The sequence below is a fragment of the Ixodes scapularis genome, unplaced genomic scaffold (assembly GCF_016920785.2).
Source record: "Ixodes scapularis isolate PalLabHiFi unplaced genomic scaffold, ASM1692078v2 PGA_scaffold3__209_contigs__length_174095766, whole genome shotgun sequence".
NCBI lineage: Eukaryota > Metazoa > Arthropoda > Arachnida > Ixodida > Ixodidae > Ixodes > Ixodes scapularis.
This window is the reverse complement of record NW_024609868.1, coordinates 171,179,308-171,196,707: the sequence shown is the minus strand read 5'-3', so window position 1 is coordinate 171,196,707 and position 17,400 is coordinate 171,179,308. Positions and strand designations below refer to the sequence as shown.

Here is a 17,400-nt window from a genome sequence, read left to right as displayed (position 1 = left end):
AAATTACGTCACTTTTGTTTCCAACCAATCAGACGTGATGACGTCACTTCCGTGTACTAAAAAAAGGTACATGTACAATGTCGAACCTAGCTGAACCTTCCCCAACTGAGGTAAAATGGCGCTTGTTCGCGGGACCGCTGCCGCCGACCATCGTTTGCGAGGCACTTACTGTTTTGGAATGCGGGGGGAGGCGTCTAGAAAGAATCGTAGCAGCAAAATATCCGGGAAGGAATAGGTTTAGGCGCCCGAGCTGCCGCTAAAACGATCCCGGCTAGCGGACAAGCCACCAAACGAGCGAAGATGGCGGTGGGACCAGCTGTATGAATGGACAAATAGTAATAGTTGCACCGATTGTGGCGGGCGGTAGTTTGCGCCACCTATCCTAAAATATGCACAACCTAGCCCTGAATCTGCTTTGGTCTTCGTGTAAACGCGCTAAAAAGCAACAAGGTATAGAACATATTGTCCGATATACTTATAATAAACAAAATATGTTTCTCCGAGTAAATTAGTTTACCAATTAAACTGATCACGTGGCACAAGAGCTAGTTTCGTTTTAGCTTCAACTGGGTTCTAGAGAGCCGTGTAGCACCATCTCAGTTCAGTTCAGTTCGATCACAGTTGGCGCCGACAACTGTGATTGAACTGAACGACAGTTCAAAGCGCCCGTGTAACTAGGGTATAAGACAGCTTCGGAGCTGTCGTAGGATTCTGTCGTAACCTGCGCAAAGGTTACGACAATTTCGTTTCGAGAGCACGGGTTTTCTCTCAAATTTGTCGTACGCACTTTTTTCGTCGTGAATTCGCTTTGAGAATCCGGCCTCGGAGCTGGTTTTGTCAGTGCTGCCGTGGTTGCCGACTTGCCGTGGTCCCGTGTAGAGCACTATATAGCTCCTACGGAGCAGAGTAGCGCAATCCTTTGAACCTCGTGTTTTGCCGACAAGATGGCCGACAGAGCGGCTCGGCGCGAGTCACGTGGTACTCAGGGTTCCAAGAGGCGGCCCGCCCTATGGGAGAATGCATGGAGATCGATACAACACGGCTGATTACAAAATGAACGGCGAGTTCACACTTTTCAAAACTAGTCTGTCGTGAAGTTAGTAAAGCACTAAACACTTTGTCAAAGTTTTAATAATATCGGATGCGTGGCAAATTTTGAGAAGACAATTTCCAAGGCAATGGCGTTTGAAGCAGACGATTTTTGCTCGCAGCGGAGATGGGCTTTTCGGGTTGGCCGGAGCGGGTCACGTGAATGGTGTGACGTCGCCGTGTCGTCTGCTGCATGATGCCGCTCAAGCAATTTTTTAAAAAAAGTCAGGTTCTTCCGGGTCACAAAACTTAGCGCAAATTATTCTAAAATGTTCCATTATTATGTCACAAAGGATTTCCATTCCGTATATTGCCACAATACTGAAGAAACAACGATTTTCTCACGTTCTCCATGCATTTCTGACCGCAGTTGGAACCTCCGGGCGTTCGCCGCTAGTCGCCGAGAGGCGGCGTTCTAGATTGCGCTACTCCAGTGCGCTACTCTGCTCCGAAGGAGCTATATAGTGCTCTAGTCCCGTGGTGCCACTATAGAGATCAGTGCGTGGTGCAGCGTGCGTGCAGCCCTTGCACATCTCAAACGGCCACGTTGTCACAGGTTGGATGGATGGATGGATGAATACGGCTGAGCCCTTTGGATCGGGCGGTAGCTTACGCCACCTAGCCATTTTGTTTTACCATTTAAGCTTAGAATATTTAAATGTGAAATCTATATTCACTCCGCAGTGCAAAGAAAGTGAGGCTATGAAACCCCCTTGCCATCAGTGGATAAGAAAATACCTAGTTTTCTCTCGATTTCTGCCACCATTCACTTAATCTTTGCTTGGTAATCTCTACAGTCTTGAAATCCACTCTCCCTTCGCTGTCTCTAAAACCCAATGACTTTATTAAATCTATGTTGTCTTCGGTAGGCATAGGGTGAAGCCCTTTACAGTAGAGTATCAAGTGCTCAGCCGTCTCGTCCTCCTCTCCACAAGCAGTGCACACTGTATCAATTTCCTGGTACTTCACCCTGTATGTTCTGGTTCGCAGAACACCCGTTCTTGCCTCAAACAGCAATGAGCTTCCCCTAGAATTGTCATAAATGCTTTCTTTGGCAATAACTCTTTTGTTTAATCTATAGCTTTCCAGAGCCGTCTTTGTCTGCATTCCCTCTAGCCACCATTCTCTTTCTGTGGCCTTAACTTTCTTCTTAACTGAGACTTGCTCTTCCGTATCTTCGCTATAGCCCAAAAACTTTCCTCTTAATTTCCTAGTGCGCTGTCTCCACTTTGTGTCTACACTCCTCATGTATAAATAGCTGAAAACCTTTCGTGCCCATTGCTCCCCGTCCATTTGCCTCAACCTATCCTCAAATTCTACCTTGCTCACCGCTTCCCTGCTCTCAAATGATGCCCATCCCATGTCTCCTTGTACTCCCTGGTTTGGCGTTTTGCAATGTGCCCCCAAAGCCAGTCTACCTACTCCGCGCTGTTTTATTTCTAGTCTCGCATGCACTTCGGATTTCATGCACAGCACTGCGTTTCCAAAAGTCAAGCCAGGCATCATGACCCCTTTCCAAATCTCTCTCACCACCTCATACCTGTTGTAATTCCAAAGTGCTTTATTTTTCATTACAGCTGCATTTCTGTTGCCCTTACCTATTATATACTTTTCATGGTCCTGAGATATTCTGCACCATCACATATCCATACTCCTAGATACTTGTATTTACTAGCTCTCTCAACTGTAATATTCTGTATCTTCAGCCTCTCAACTTCATCCTCGTTAAAAATCATGACTGCCGATTTTTCGCTACTGAATTCTAAACCTAATTCCTCTCCTTCCTTACCACAGATGCTCATTAATTCCTGCAACTCTGTCCTGTTGTTAGCCATTAGTACAATATCATCCGCATACATCAATCCCGGTAAGGATTGCTGAATTTTTTGGCCTAGCTTACTGTAAGAAAGGTTGAACCCAAGCCCACTCTTCTCTAGTCTATCCTCCAATCCTCTCAGATACAACATAAACAGCAAAGGCGATAACGGGCACCCCTGCCTAAGGCCTCGTCTTATCTCTATTTTCCCTGTCGCCTTTCCTTCCCATGTTATAATCACCTTGTTATCTTTGTAAATGTTCCTTAATAGTGCTGTTAGTCCTTCATCTAGGTTTAAGTTCTCCATTATGTCCCACAGGTTTCTTTGGTTCACATTGTCATAGGCACCCTTGATATCCAGAAATGCCAGCCAGAGCTGTCTGTTTTCTTTTTGCGCTATTTCTATACACTGTGTTAGAGAAAATAAATTGTCCTCCAACCTTCTTTGTTTTCGAAACCCGTTCTGTAATTCGCCCAGTATGCCCTCGCAATCTACCCATTCCTCCAGTCTGTTCTTTATAATCTGCATTACCAACCTGTAAATAACCGGTGTCACGGTTATAGGACGATAATTCCTAATATCAGACTTATCTCCCTTTCCCTTACTCATCCTACTAAGCCTCCATTCATCTGGAATATTTCCTTTTGTTATCATGGTACTCACTACCTCCCTTAGTTTTGCCTTAGATTTAGGACCCAAATTCTTCACCAGCTTGATAGGGATACCATCTGTGCCTGTCGACGTGCCACTAGGGACTCTTCGTTCCGCCTTTTCCCATTCTCTTTGTCCAAAATCCGCGATGTCACAAACTGGACTGCTACTTCCTTCGGTTCTCCTATCTTCCACATGTAACCGTTCCTGAAATTTCTCCTCCATCACTGCTCCTATATATTGTATCGCATCATCTCCCTCTAATTGATCTCCCTGATGCGAGAGTATGAACCTCTGTCTAGCTTGCGTTGTTTCACCGAGTGAGTTCAAGTGCTCCCAAAACTTCTTGGCAGCGTTTCTATCTTTCTTACTTACATTACTCATCCATTCCTCACCCTTTCTCTGAATTTTCGCATTGATCAAACTGGATGCCTCTCGGCGACATGTTATAAAATTGTCCCATTTTCTTTTTACTTCCGTTTCGGACTCCCCACTACGCTTGGAATACCTGTGTTCTCTAGAGGCTTCCTGACGTTTTTGTATCGCTTGCTTCACTTCTTTGTCCCACCAGCTTTTTGGTCTATGTCCTTGCTTCCCCTTTCGTTTACTCTTAACTTTGTCTAGTTCTAGAGCAAAAAGCCTAGTTAGGCTCTCATAGGTCCAATCTGTATGCCGGTGCCCTGAAACTGCTGCCTCTATTCTTTCAACAACTATTTCCAACTCTTTGTCGCTGCAGAAAGTTTGCTTTGAATTATGTTGTCTAGTTTCAGGATTTACTTCTCTGGCAAAATTCAGCTTAATACGTTTGTGATCACTACCAAGACTTTTGGAACCTTCTTCATCTATTTTCATTACTTGTAACTTACCATAGATTTTGTGTGACATGAGTACGTAATCTATAGTTGAATGCAGATTGCCAGTTTCCCAAGTTATGTGCCCGTCACACTTCTGACTGGTATTACATAAAACTAAGTCATGTTTTTCCACCAGTTCTAGTAATATGCTTCCAGTTGAGTCCGTATACCCATCCAGACCCTCAATATGGGCATTCATGTCTCCCATAATAATTATTTCGGAGCCTTCCCCTAGTTCACTAATGTCTCTTGATATGCAATCAATCATTTTTCTGTTTTCCTCTTTAGCACCTGTCCCTGTCCATAAGTAAACCACTCCAAGGACTGTTGATTCCCCAGCGACTTTTCCTTTCAGCCACAAATGTTCGGCGCACTCCTTTCTGATCCTTTGAAAGTTCATATTCTTCTTAATAAATGCTCCAATTCCACCTCCCTTCCTCGTTCCCTCCATTCTGTTGCACTCTTCCCACACATAGTCAGGGTTGCAAGGTGGCTGCTCCATGTCTCTGAGATGTGTTTCCACAAACCCATACACCATTAAATCCTCCTTTCTTAGTTGCTCCTCTACCTCTTCCCATTTTAGCCTATTTCTACCACCCTGCATGTTAATATATCCAATGTCTGATTGTGCTGTTTTTTTATACCTGTTCTTACGTTTTCTCCTCTTTTTAACCCTGGGTGCCTCTCCTGACTTCGTTGGGTTTTCAATTACTTCAGTGCCCCCAGGGCCCTCGGTCCCCCCAAAAAAGCAGTCACCGTGCGGCCCATCCTATCCCCCACCCTGTAACCCGTGGCCTCACTGTAGTGAATGCCATCTGCAAAAGGGCGGGAGCCAGCCTCGTACACCTCTCTGTTTACTTCCATTACGTCGTACCGAAGCTGTCGACTCATACCCTTAATTACTCCGTTGGCTTCGACAACCCTCCTCTCCGTTAACCCGGACTGCCCCCGAACTTCTGGAATGGTGCACACAACAACATGCACATTCTCAGACACGTCCCTCAGCTTACGTATTCCCACGTTTAGCTGCTTTCCGAGGTTCTGGCTCCTACCCTTCAGCACATCATTAAGCCCCGCATGAACTATTACTAGGTTCCTTCCCTCCCGGTTATCCCACACCCCCTCACGTGCTGCGGTCATAGCATCCACCATACACTTCCCTGGCTGGACCTCTACGGTTACCCTCTGGTCTCCCTTCACCCTGTTATGTACACCCCTCCTAACCCGTGCTACGTTAGAGCTCCCCACTACCAGTACCCTAGATCCCCCTGGTGCCTGCGCGCCTTTGTCCTGCGACTTATCTCCTGTCACCTGACTGCCCGACGCCTGCTGCTCGAAGGCGCCATTGAGCTGAGGTTCAATCAGCTCTCCAGCGTCGTCGAGCCCGCCTGCCAACAGGCCGGACTCCCGACCACCAGGGACCCCAGCCTGCAGACTGGTGGTTCGTCCCGCTAGAACTGACACTTCCTCCTTTCTTCCCTCGCTACTCTCACTCGCTCGAATTACCCCTTCCAGGCGCTCTACCCTACTGTCACACTCCCTCTTACGCTCCTCTAAACCCGCCTTCCATACTTCCCCCAGCTCTTCCGCCTGCTTCTCGAGGCCGACCCGCTGCTCCCTCTCATGATTAAGCTGCCTAGTCAGCTCCTCTACCTGGGCCTCGAGACCCACCCGCTTCTCTCCTTCTGCCTTAAGCTGGGCCTCAATCTCCCGAAATCTACCCTCCCATTCCCCAGTTACCTGCTGAAGCTTCATACAAAGCCGACACTCGAAACTCACCTCCGCCGCCACCTCCAGGCTCCCGAAACCCGTCTCCTCCAGGTAACACCACCTCCCACACCCCTCGCACTGCACCAACTCGTCCCCACCCTTGTCATGCCGACCCAAATCTAGACCCATGTCTAGACCGGGAACAAGCCGTCCCTTCCCGCCAAAAATTCAAACAGAGCCTACTTTGCGAAACTAACGTTAACTGCTGCTGTTCAAACCTAATACTGCTACCGCATAGTCACTTCCAATCAGTGCTTCCAATCAACTCTCAAAAAAAGAGAGAGAGGTCGTAAATCGTCGACGCGCCACCAAGTGGCAACGCTCGTAACCACAACATTCACGCCGTAGCCTTTCCCAACCGGCACAAGTGACGTCACGAATGCGCCCAATATCCCAAGACGCATCGCGCTCTCCGATGGCCGATTTTTGAGCGCGCGCCCAATCGGGCCCATCAGGGTGAAAAATATAGCCATCCGTTCAAAATACAAACGCGCGATTATGATTTATGAATATCATTGATCATATTGAACCTATTTCTGACCATAATAGGTGTATTTCAAGTTTCGCTTCAGTATCCCTTTAAAGTGTGTCTTGGTTCATGCCTTTGTTTTCTTTGTGCTTGATCTAAGTGCCCTGGCAATAATGCAATGTGGTATTGTATTCAAAAATGAAGTTACAGTGCAGATAGCAGAATAATAAAGTGTTGGCAAAGAATGCCCATTCAGTAAATTTTTTGTCTGCATTTTCATATAAAAGTAATCTGAAGAGTATGGACAAACTTTTCTTGGCTCAGCCTTGGAAGTAGAGAAATATTAGCTGCAAGCTAATTTGTGGCCTTTCCAGTTATCTTTTGGCTCCACATAAGGGCAAGTTAAAATGACTGTTTTCTATATTTGATATTGTATAGCTTGTTTTTTTAACACTTGTCAATTTAGTAGAGTAGTCGAGGTCGTCGGGGGGGCCAATGCATTCCTACAAACGAATTGCAAGCTGCCACTTGCACCATTCAAAGGTTTTGTGCGTCTCGTTTTCGCTCAAACATAAATATGCATAGCATAGGTAGCTTTTTAATATGATAATGGCCATACTGCAGGTGCAGATATGAAAAACCTTTCCAAAATCATTTATCGCTAGACGGGTCCCGTGCGGTTGTACAGATGTGTCACGTGGGGCACCACTAAAATCAAATTAGCTGCCCCCTGGCAGTGGGTGAAGCGAAGCTTGATCCTGAGAAGCTTTGCTATTGGGTGACGAATGGGGCACAAGCAGTCCCTGGATCTGGGCTGTAAAAAGCATTAATGTAGACAAATAAGTGGCGGTGAATCTCGAATCTTAAAACCACGGCCGCTATGCCTCTGAAATCAAGACCATTCACAGTATCCTTCAAACTGAGCGTGGGAGCGCTGAAATCAAACTGGATGGCTGCAACTGCGGGCAACAGTTGGCTGCAACTGCCGGCACAAGATAACGCAAGATGGGGCACGAGCTTTGTTGGAACTTGGTGTCAGCACGAGTTTGGAAATAATGTGAAGCAGGATGCACTTTTTGTGTGGGTTGAGCACCAGGCACGAGCTTTCTAAGGAATGACCGTGATCCAAGGATTTTTTCCTGGCTAAATGGTGTGTTGTCAAATGTTGCTAGCGTGACTTAAAAGAAGGCCCCTTTCAGTCTTGACAAGGACGTGGCTTGGGAATGCGTTTCTGCCTATTCTGTAACAGAATTCTTTCGTAAATGCGATAACGACCCTAAGGCAATGAATCACCAACTCGGTGCGCCGTGGCAGTCCAGGTGGGCGTCGATACGCAACGATACGTCAGAGTTGGGTCCAAAGAATGCAATTGGGGCGTAGTCTGTTACGTCGGAGGTCCAGAGTTGTGTCGTTATATTCTTAGCAACTTCATATACCGTGGCATTGGCATCTCCTATATGGTATAGGAAGGACGCTGGAAGAAGTCTGGGCCAACTTCGCTGTAATATCAGCAACTCTTGCTGATGCAAATTCCCCACTCCAGAGGATCGAAGGCAAAGAAGCCACTTGCAGGCTTCTACTTGTGGCTTGTACGTTGTGGGTTTTCCTTGCCCCCAAAGAATGTTTTCCGCTCTTTCCCTGTCAAACAAGAACAAGCTTCCCGGGACGACTGATAGTTCTGCGTTCTTTACTTTTTCTAGGGACAGTGTTTTCGGCGAGACAGAACATTCTAAAGTGATCTCTGGTGAGTTGGTGCTTGTTTGAACGAACGTTACTCAATCAACTCGACAAACTTTCACGGAGAGCGTAATCCCTTCTCGTACCCCTCAACCATACTAACGTAAAGTTCCTAGATTAGAGCTTCCTACAAGTAGCGACATTGAAACATTGAAACATTGAAACACCGACTGCGTGACAGTGCAGTTTTTAGGAAGTGAATGGCGGCACACGGCAGAAGACTGAACTGAATTACGCCATTTTGTTTCTGCGGAATGTGCTTTGTCACTTGTATCGGTTGTCGTTACTTGTAAAGCGAAGTATCTAGGGACTTTAGGCTAACGCAGTTCGAAGCGCTAACCTTCTTGCTCGCTGCGGCGCGTCTTGCAACAGCAGTTCGAAACATGGCCGCAGCGGGCAAGAAGGATGACGCTTCAAACCCTAGCTTCAAAGAGCATTTCCGAATCTAGGGGTTTTCAGCGGATGCCAGTGCGTGTCTTAGAAGGGGTCATGCTCTCAGTGGGAGTTTGCCTACTGAGTTGTTTGAACCTCACGTACTGTGGCCTAGAGCACTATATAGCTCCTACGGAGCAGAGTAGCGCAATCCTTTGATCCGCGTGTGTCGCCGACAACATGGCCGACAGAGCGGCTCGGCGCGAGTCACGTGGTACTCAGGGTTCCAGGAGGCGGCCCGCCCTATGGGAGAATACATAGAGATCGACATAACACGGCTGATTAAAAAACTAACGGCGAGTTCACATTTTTCAAAGCTAGCCTGTCGTGAAGTTAGTAAAGCGCTAAACACTTTATCAAAGTTTTAATAATATCGGATGCGTGTGCAAATTTTGAGAAGGCAATTTCCAAGGCAATGGCGTTTGAAGCAGACGATGTTTGCTCGCAGAGGAGATGGGCTTTTCGGGTTGGCCGGAGCGGGTCACGTGAATGGTGTGACGTCGCCGTGTCGTCTGCTGCATGATGCCGCTCAGGCAATTTTTTAAAAAAAGTTACGTCCTTGTATGGCACAAGACTTATCGCATATTATTCTAAAATGTTTCATTATTATGTCAAAAATGATTTCCATTCCGCACATCCCCAGAAAACTGAAGAAACAATGATTTTCTCACGTTCTCCATGCATTTCTGACCGCAGTTGGAACCTCCGGGCGTTCGCCGCCAGTCGCCGAGAGACGGCGTTCTAGATTGCGCTACTCTGCTCCGAAGGAGCTATATAGTGCTCTACTGTGGCCCTGTGAATGAAACTGGTGAGAAAACGAAAACAAAACTAGGAAGCAAAAATTAAAAAAAAAATTGTAAGTATTTATTATAAAACAGTAATAAAAATCTTTAACAGCTATGAGTAACTATTAATATTTCAATTTGATTGATTACATATTGCGATTATATTAATGAGTTTCTAGCAGTTTCATTTATCGCGGTTTTTCCATAGGGTTTTCCCCTGCAAAGCGGCTAAGTACTTTAACTGCTTTAACCAGCTAACCCAAGTCAATCCGATCCAATCCTTGCATTTGTTTTTAAATGGCGCCTACCCCGACGAAGAAACCGATGGTTTCGAGCTTTCCTGAGCCCACGGGTGAGGTAAATGACTATATTTCACTTACACACGTTGTACTACGCTACAGATTAACTTCAAGTACCTGTAACGAAAAGTAAGCGCGTTTGTGTTGCTGAAGTACGTTCATTTACGAGGGTAATTTGAACTGCGACGCGATGAAAGGCCCGTCGATTGCCGTGTGTGAACCACGGTGTTCTACCGAAATTTTCACCGGTTCGGTTCAGTTACTCCGGAGAGCAAGAACGAACGGTTCCAAGTGGATCGTACACCTACAGTTTAAATATATTTCCCGCATCGTTCAGATAGACAGCTTCAGTTCTGCAAGCTAGTTCATTTCCAGTGAAGCATTTACAGCTTTTTGTAACATACAACTTGAGTCAAAGGCATCGATGGCTGTTAGAAGAGATGGCATAAATGGGTTTCCGAACGTATCGAGCTATGATTTTTCACATAGGTGGCCGAAAAACGTGCATTAAGCGTGCAAAAGGCTCACCAGGGAGATTATCGAGGCAGCAAGCATCGAAGGACACATTGACAAGTGTGCTTGAGTATTTGACCAAAAGTTCTCTTAGGTACCAGCTGTGAGAATTCCTTATTATTCTTTACTTTTCATTTTTTAACAATTTCTGAATTTTATATAGTGTTCTTCTATTTCTGTTTTTATTTTTTGTTTCTTTAGTTTTGTAACTCGCGTTTGAGGTCGTCATCTTGTTCTTCGAACATAGAAAAAGAGGAGGTGGGTCTTTGTGCATAGAAGAAGAAGACAATACAAATCCATGAGTTTTGAGTCAGCGCCGAGTGAGTGCATATTTTTTTAGTGTGTCTGTGTTTGTGAGTGTTTCTCTTGTTGTGCGCTGTTACAATAATCACTGAAAAGCTTATCCCAGTAAAAAGTTAGAAATGAAAAACTTAACATCCCTACCTATGGCGGTCGTGTGCTAAGTAGAGTCGTCTGGTTGGCGCCTTTACTTAGCAGAAAGCACGGATGAAAGTTACAGACAAGAAAAAACGCAGTAATAACCAAAGAGTGCGAAGCAGATGACGACGTGTAGCCATTGTCGATAGAAACAAGACTAGCTCATCTGTTTTGCTGGTCTTCTTTTACCTCAATTTTTAATGTTTTATTGGTAGAATAAAATAATCGTGCACTGGCAGTTGGTGTAGAAAAAGAGTGCGTCGTTTCTGGCTCAGAAGCGTCTGCTATTGCCGAAATTGAGGCCCATCATACATGGAAGAAACGCACCTCAGACGGTGTCTGTCTTTTGATTGATTTGTTTAAGAGTGAGACCAAGACCTAAGAGCACGCCAAAACATCTTGTCATCAGTATCCCCAGAATCCCCCTCCGGACGCTCATGTGCCGCGTTATCGCCTGCACAGTAGGACGGCTCAAACATACCGCATGCAATCTTATGTGCCGCCATCTGTCGGCTGTTGTGCCAATGAGACAGCCTTCTTTAGTAGACGGCCGCTGTTGATAGGAATTTCACCTTTTTCGTTTTTAACTTTTTAGTCGGGTAAATGCATTCATAAAATTTTTATACCCTTCAACCACTTCTCTAAAAAAAATTCGATACTTTTACAAATTGATTTTTGTGGTCCCTTCAAACAGTCTTCGATCCATTTGACTCACAGTGCAAAAAGTAACAGACGCTCTCCCTGTTAAGGCCCGTTCACACACTTGCGACCTCTTAGAACCAAGTGCCTTTGCGATCATGGTAAATGACAAGATCGCACGAAAAATATTTGGTTTTCACGAGACAAACGCTCTAGGGTTGTTTTGGAGCATTTTTCACGTTTATATCACCATCTCAAAATTTCCGAAATCCAGCGGAGTTGCCCTTTAATACCTCTTGCGACGAAAACACACTGGCGCCATCTGTTGGGTGGCACTGTAGACTTGGCGGTCTGGAATATTTTCTATTTCTCTTGCGCATTATCCTTCTTTTTTTGGCTCGAAAAACTTTTAACGTTATAAACAAGGCTTTCTCATAGGTATTAGGAAATCCCTCCAAACCTTCGCTCTTGTGAAATGCAGTTCCAGGATCACCGCATAGACAACACCATTGTGCCAGTCTGTTCTCTGGTCCTAAGAAATTTTAACAGGTTTCAACAGGTCTCGTCTCTCTGGTTGTACTCAGTTGCAAGTGTGTGACAGGCCTTTATTTTTGCTCAAGTACCAGAGAACTCTATAACACTGCTTCAGAAGCCACTCGGTGATACCGTTTAACAATACGGCAGTCAATGAAATGGTGTTCGATGAAATGCCTGATCCTACTTGCCAAGGTAATTTCGGCAAGTTTGCGATCGCACACACTTGTCCATACCAATGGGTACCTTGTAGTGACTGTTACATCGAGTCGGTTCCCAGGAGACCGCTGGTCAAATCGGTTGAATCAGTTCAGAGCCCGGCGTTCGTCTGCCCGCGCACCCCAAGCCTCGAGCGCTCATTGCCCACGCTCCTCGAGTAGCCACGAGCTGATAAGCGCCAGTCTGTCAGACAGTACATAACACCTCCTCCAACTAGTTGTGCTACCCGTAGCGTTGCGGAGTTCGTCAGGTTCTGATGGCCCGGGGGGTACCCGAAGCGGGATTAGTGCCAGCCGTCGAAGACGCTGACACTGGTTCCTGAGACGAAGTCGTTGGCTTGTCGCCAGCTCCCGGATGTGATCTTGTTGGTTGGGCCTGACTGTCAGAGCTGTGTGATGGTGGCTGCATGGCAGCCGAGCTGTCAATCTCGATGTCCCAGACCAAAGGCCACGTGTCCGCTTTTTCTCGCACCTCGATGTTTGTCCGTCGCTTTCGTATATGGTTGCGATGACGGTGCACCAATCCTTGATCAATGCGGACCATCCATGAGCGTAGGCCCATTCGACGTTCGACAACTCCAGTAATCCAACCTTGACTGCTTGGAAACTTCTTCGTCCAAACTGCCTGTCCCACGCTCACCTCATGTGGGTCCGAGGAACCGGTCGTTATTTCAGGTTCTTCAGAAAGGGTAGAGGAATCGGCTGCCCTCACAGGTTTTTTAAACACAACACACTTTAGTCGTTCGAAAGCTGATGGAAGCTCCCTCCCATACATCAGCCAAGCTGGCGTTTTGCCCGTGGCGACGTGAATGGTGCAGTGTTGTTTAAACAAAAACATTGCAAGCGCACACCTTAGTTCTTCCTTCCCTCTCTTGGCGAGAGCGATTTTTAGCTCCTGTACCATGCGTTCTGCCTGTCCATTAGTGGCAGGATGGTACGGTGCACTTGTAACCGCCAGGATGTCGTTGTTCCGGTAAAACCTTCTAATTTCCTCGGACACCAGTGGTTGTGGTGGTCTGCGGAAGTCGAAGTAAGACATAAGTCCAAAGACTACCTTCTTCCGTTGATGGTGACAAGTGGAACTGGGTGCAACTTGATGGGTAGAAACTGGTTCCCAGCGCTGAGGATACAAGTCAGCGGGTTGCACCATCTTTCGCCAAGCCAAGAGGTCCAGAAGGTGCTTCAAGCACACGAGACGGTATTCAAGTCCGACATCACGGGGTACGCTGGTCCACCTGTCCAGCTGGAGCTCAAAGAACCTACTACCCCCAGATTCCTCAAGGCACGCACCATACCTTTTGCTTTGTGCCCTGTCGTAGAGTGTGAGCTAATGGCTCTGCAGAAGCAAGGAATTCTTGAACCGGTCCAACATTCAACATGGGCGACACCAGTGGTTGTGGTCGGAAAGACTGATGGCTCGGAGAGACTCAGCGGGGACTATCGGAGTACGGTGAACGTCACAGCTAAACCGGCCGCTTACCTTTGCCCACCCCCACGGAAGCGCTGTCTAACCTCCGGGGTGGCACAGTGTTTTCAACGTTGGACCTCGCTCAGGCGTACCAACAGCTGCGAGTGACAGACACCACGGCCGAAATGCTGACAATCAACACCATCAAGGGCTTGTTCCGAGTAAAAAGACTTCCCTTTGGAGTGGTGGCCGCGCCGGCAATCTTCCAAAAAGTCATGGACATGACATTAGCAGGCATCCCTGCAGTTGCTGCATACCTCGATGACGTTATCATCAGTGGGGCAAACGCCGAGGAACATGCCTATCGACTAGACCAGGTGCTGACAAGACTAGAGAAAGCAGGATTGAGATTGAAAGAAACCAAATGCCACTTCGGGGTCAGAGAAGTCAATTTTCTGGGTCACCTGATCAATTCGGAGGGAATTCATCCCACACAAGACAAGATTCGCGCGGTGGTGGACACTCCAGAGCCGACAAACAAGGCAGAGTTGCAATCTTTCTTGGGACTCTTAAAGTTCTATGACCGATTTCTGCAAGACTATAGCGAAAGATTTATAGCCTACTGGAGCGGAAGGCAGAATGGCGATGGGAGGACAGACACCGTACGGCTTTCCAGAAATTGAAGCAACTAGTAGTGCAGTACACTGTTCTGGCACACTATGATGAAAGGAAACCATTGCTGTTGTCATGCGATGCTTCACCATATGGTGTGGGTGCCGTGCTGGCACAATTGGACTAAGACGAACGCTGGGCTCCGAATTGATTAAACCGATTTTACCAACGGTCTCCTGGGAACCGACTCGATGTAGCATTGGCGACGAGGATGGGATTGTGTGTTCTCGGGTCTGCGGAAGTCGAAGTAAGACGTAAGTCCAAAGACTACGTTCTTCCGTTGATGGTGACAAGTGGAACTGGGTGCAACCCGCTGACTTGTATCTTCAGTGCTGGGAAACAGTTTCTACCCATCAAGTTGCACCCACTTCCACTTGTCACCATCAACGGAAGAAGGTAGTCTTTGGACTTATGTCTTACTTCGACTTCCGCAGACCCGAGAACACACAATCCTTCACCCGTCCACGTTCGAAATGTGACATCCTCTTTCTGCAAGCGAGGAGGCTTAGATGGCCAGGTCTTGCGGTATGTCTCTTCACTAATAACTGTGAATGCTGCTCCTGAGTCAACTTCGAACTCCAATGGTCTTCCTTGGACCTTGAGCGTCACGAGGTACTTGGGTACGATTCCTCTTGCGTGTTGCACATTCAATTCCTGTAAGTCGAACCGGTGGTTTTGATCACAACCACTGACCTGTGCATCGTCGGCATAGTCATCTTCATCGTAGCTCATGTGATGGGTTGAGCGTCGTGCGCCCGCCCTCGCTTTGTTCCGACATGCTTTCTCAATATGTCCTATATTCCTGCAGAACCGGCAGGACACCTTATCGAATGGGCAAGCGTCTTGCCTGTGCTTTCCATGGCAACGGTAGCATTGCTGCTCCGCTTGCACTTTTTCCGCCTCCGAGGGGCGTTTTGCTGGTTGCACTGATGTAATCTTATGTTGATCGGCCGGGGGGGCTTTAAAGGGAAACTGAAGCGGTTCTCTATTTGAGAAAAAACATTTCAATGGCCTTCATTCTACCTCCAGCATGAGGAATATCAAGATTATTTTTCAATTTGGTGCACGGAGGCTTCAGAAATTAATTTTTAAAGTACCGCCGAAGCCCCTCCTTCCCGGGGCGTGACGTCACACTAGGAGCCTTCGGAATATCTGCTCTCGCGCATCTTCAGCGCCTGTCAAAGCTATGCACGCGCGCTCTTGCTATTTTCAGAAAGGTCAGAAAGAGACGTCACGACTGGTGTCAGTGCGGGGAAATATACCTGGCAAGCTTGCGTTGCACGCGCTGAACACACGAGCGACACGCGCTTGGCGGCCCGAAGATCCTAGTATGACGTCACGACTGGTCGAATGTTTTTTCGCTTTTTCTCGCTTTTAGTTGCATCTTCAGGGAAAACAAAAGTGATATTCAGATTCACGGGATAAAAATACGCCAGAATTCACCTCTAACTCGTTTTTTTCAAGAAGTGTTTCAGCTTCCCTTTAAGCTCCTGCTGCTGCTGAACGGCGCTTTCAAGTCGTGCTGCCATGTCGTAAGCCTGCTTGAACGTCAGCGTTTTTTCTGCGAAAAGCCTTTGCTGTAGACGCTCATCTTGCACGCCACAGACTAAACGGTCTCTGAGCATCACGTCCAGTGGTAACATGGTTGGATTTGATACCAACGGGTCGACGGCTGCTGATGCTCCATCGCTTGTTGTTGCCACCGCTGGCCTTGTCAAAACGCCGAAATTGCAGTTGGTAACTAATTTCTTCAAAGCAGCCACATAGGTAGCGATTGACTCGCCGGGCTGTTGATTGCGGTGTTGGAATCTGCTTAGGCTGAACAGTTCCGAAGGCCGTGGGTCGTGATGCTGCTGGAGCAAGGACATGATGTTTTCAAAGCTCACCTCTCCTGGCTTATTCGGGGCCGTTAAGGCTTTTACGGTCTCGTAAGTTTCCGCGCCACACAGGGTCAGCAGCAAAGCTCTCTTTTTCCCGGGGTCCGTGATCTCGTTTGTTTGGAAGAAGAAATCCAAGCGCTCCGACCAGGCTGTCCATCCTGTTCCTTGAAACTCCTCTAGCTTACCCCGTGTCGTGGTCATTCCTGAACAACCGAGAACGTTGCCAGTTGAAGTTGTCGTCCGCCTCGTCGCCAATGCTACATCGAGTCGGTTCCCAGGAGACCGCTGGTAAAATTGGTTTAATCATTTCGGAGCCCGGCGTTCGTCTGAGTCCAACTGTGCCAGCACGGCACCCACACTATATGGTGAAGCATCGCATGACAACAGCAATGGTTTCCTTTCATCATAGTGTGCCAGCACAGTGTACTTTACTACTAGTTGCTTCAATTTCTGAAAAGCCGTACGGTGTCTGTCCTCCCATCGCCGTTCTCCCTTCCGCTCCTGAGATTAAAAGAAACCAAATGCTACTTCGGGGTCAGAGAAGTCAAATTTCTGGGTCACCTGATCAATCCGGAGGGAATTCATCCCACACAAGACAAGATTCGTGCGGTGGTGGACGCTCCAGAGCCGACAAACAAGGCAGAGTTGCAGTCTTTCTTGGGACTCTTAGCATTCTATGACCGATTTCTGCAAGATAGAGTGACGATAGCGAAAGAGCTCTATAGCCTACTGGTGTGGAAGGCAGAATGGCGATGGGAGGACAGACACCGTAAGGCTTTCCAGAAATTGAAGCAACTAGTAGTGCAGTACACTGTGCTGGCACACTATGATGAAAGGAAACCATTACTATTGTCATGCGATGCTTCACCATATGGTGTGGGTGCCGTGCTGACACAGTTAGACTCAGACGGCCGAGAGGCTCCGATTGCCTTTGCGTCCAGGACGCTAGGAACCTCCGAGCGAAACTATTCTCAGCTGGACCGAGAAGGCCTGGCCATTGTGTTTGGGGTCAACCATTTCCATCAGAACATCGCAGGACGGAGTGTGATCATCTACACAGACCACCAGCCTCTGCTAGGCATCCTTGGAGCTGAGAAGCCTGTTCCACAAGTCCTGTCACCGAGGATGACCCGGTGGTGTGTCAGAATGGCAGCTTATAACTACGAGCTAAGATACCGACCAGGAAAACGCCATC

The 17,400-nt window shown here is 47.3% G+C and overlaps 1 protein-coding gene across 1 annotated transcript in view; it reads left to right on the top strand.

Moving 5' to 3' along the window:
• Positions 1–9,865: 9,865 nt before the first annotated feature.
• Positions 9,866–17,400, top strand: part of LOC8037528 (actin-related protein 8) — a 109,279-nt gene continuing 101,744 nt past the window's right edge. The window contains exon 1 of the mRNA XM_029973914.4: positions 9,866–9,961. Within this exon, the coding sequence (XP_029829774.3) occupies positions 9,902–9,961 (60 nt within the window). The 5' untranslated portion in view covers positions 9,866–9,901. The remainder of the gene's footprint in view (positions 9,962–17,400) is intronic.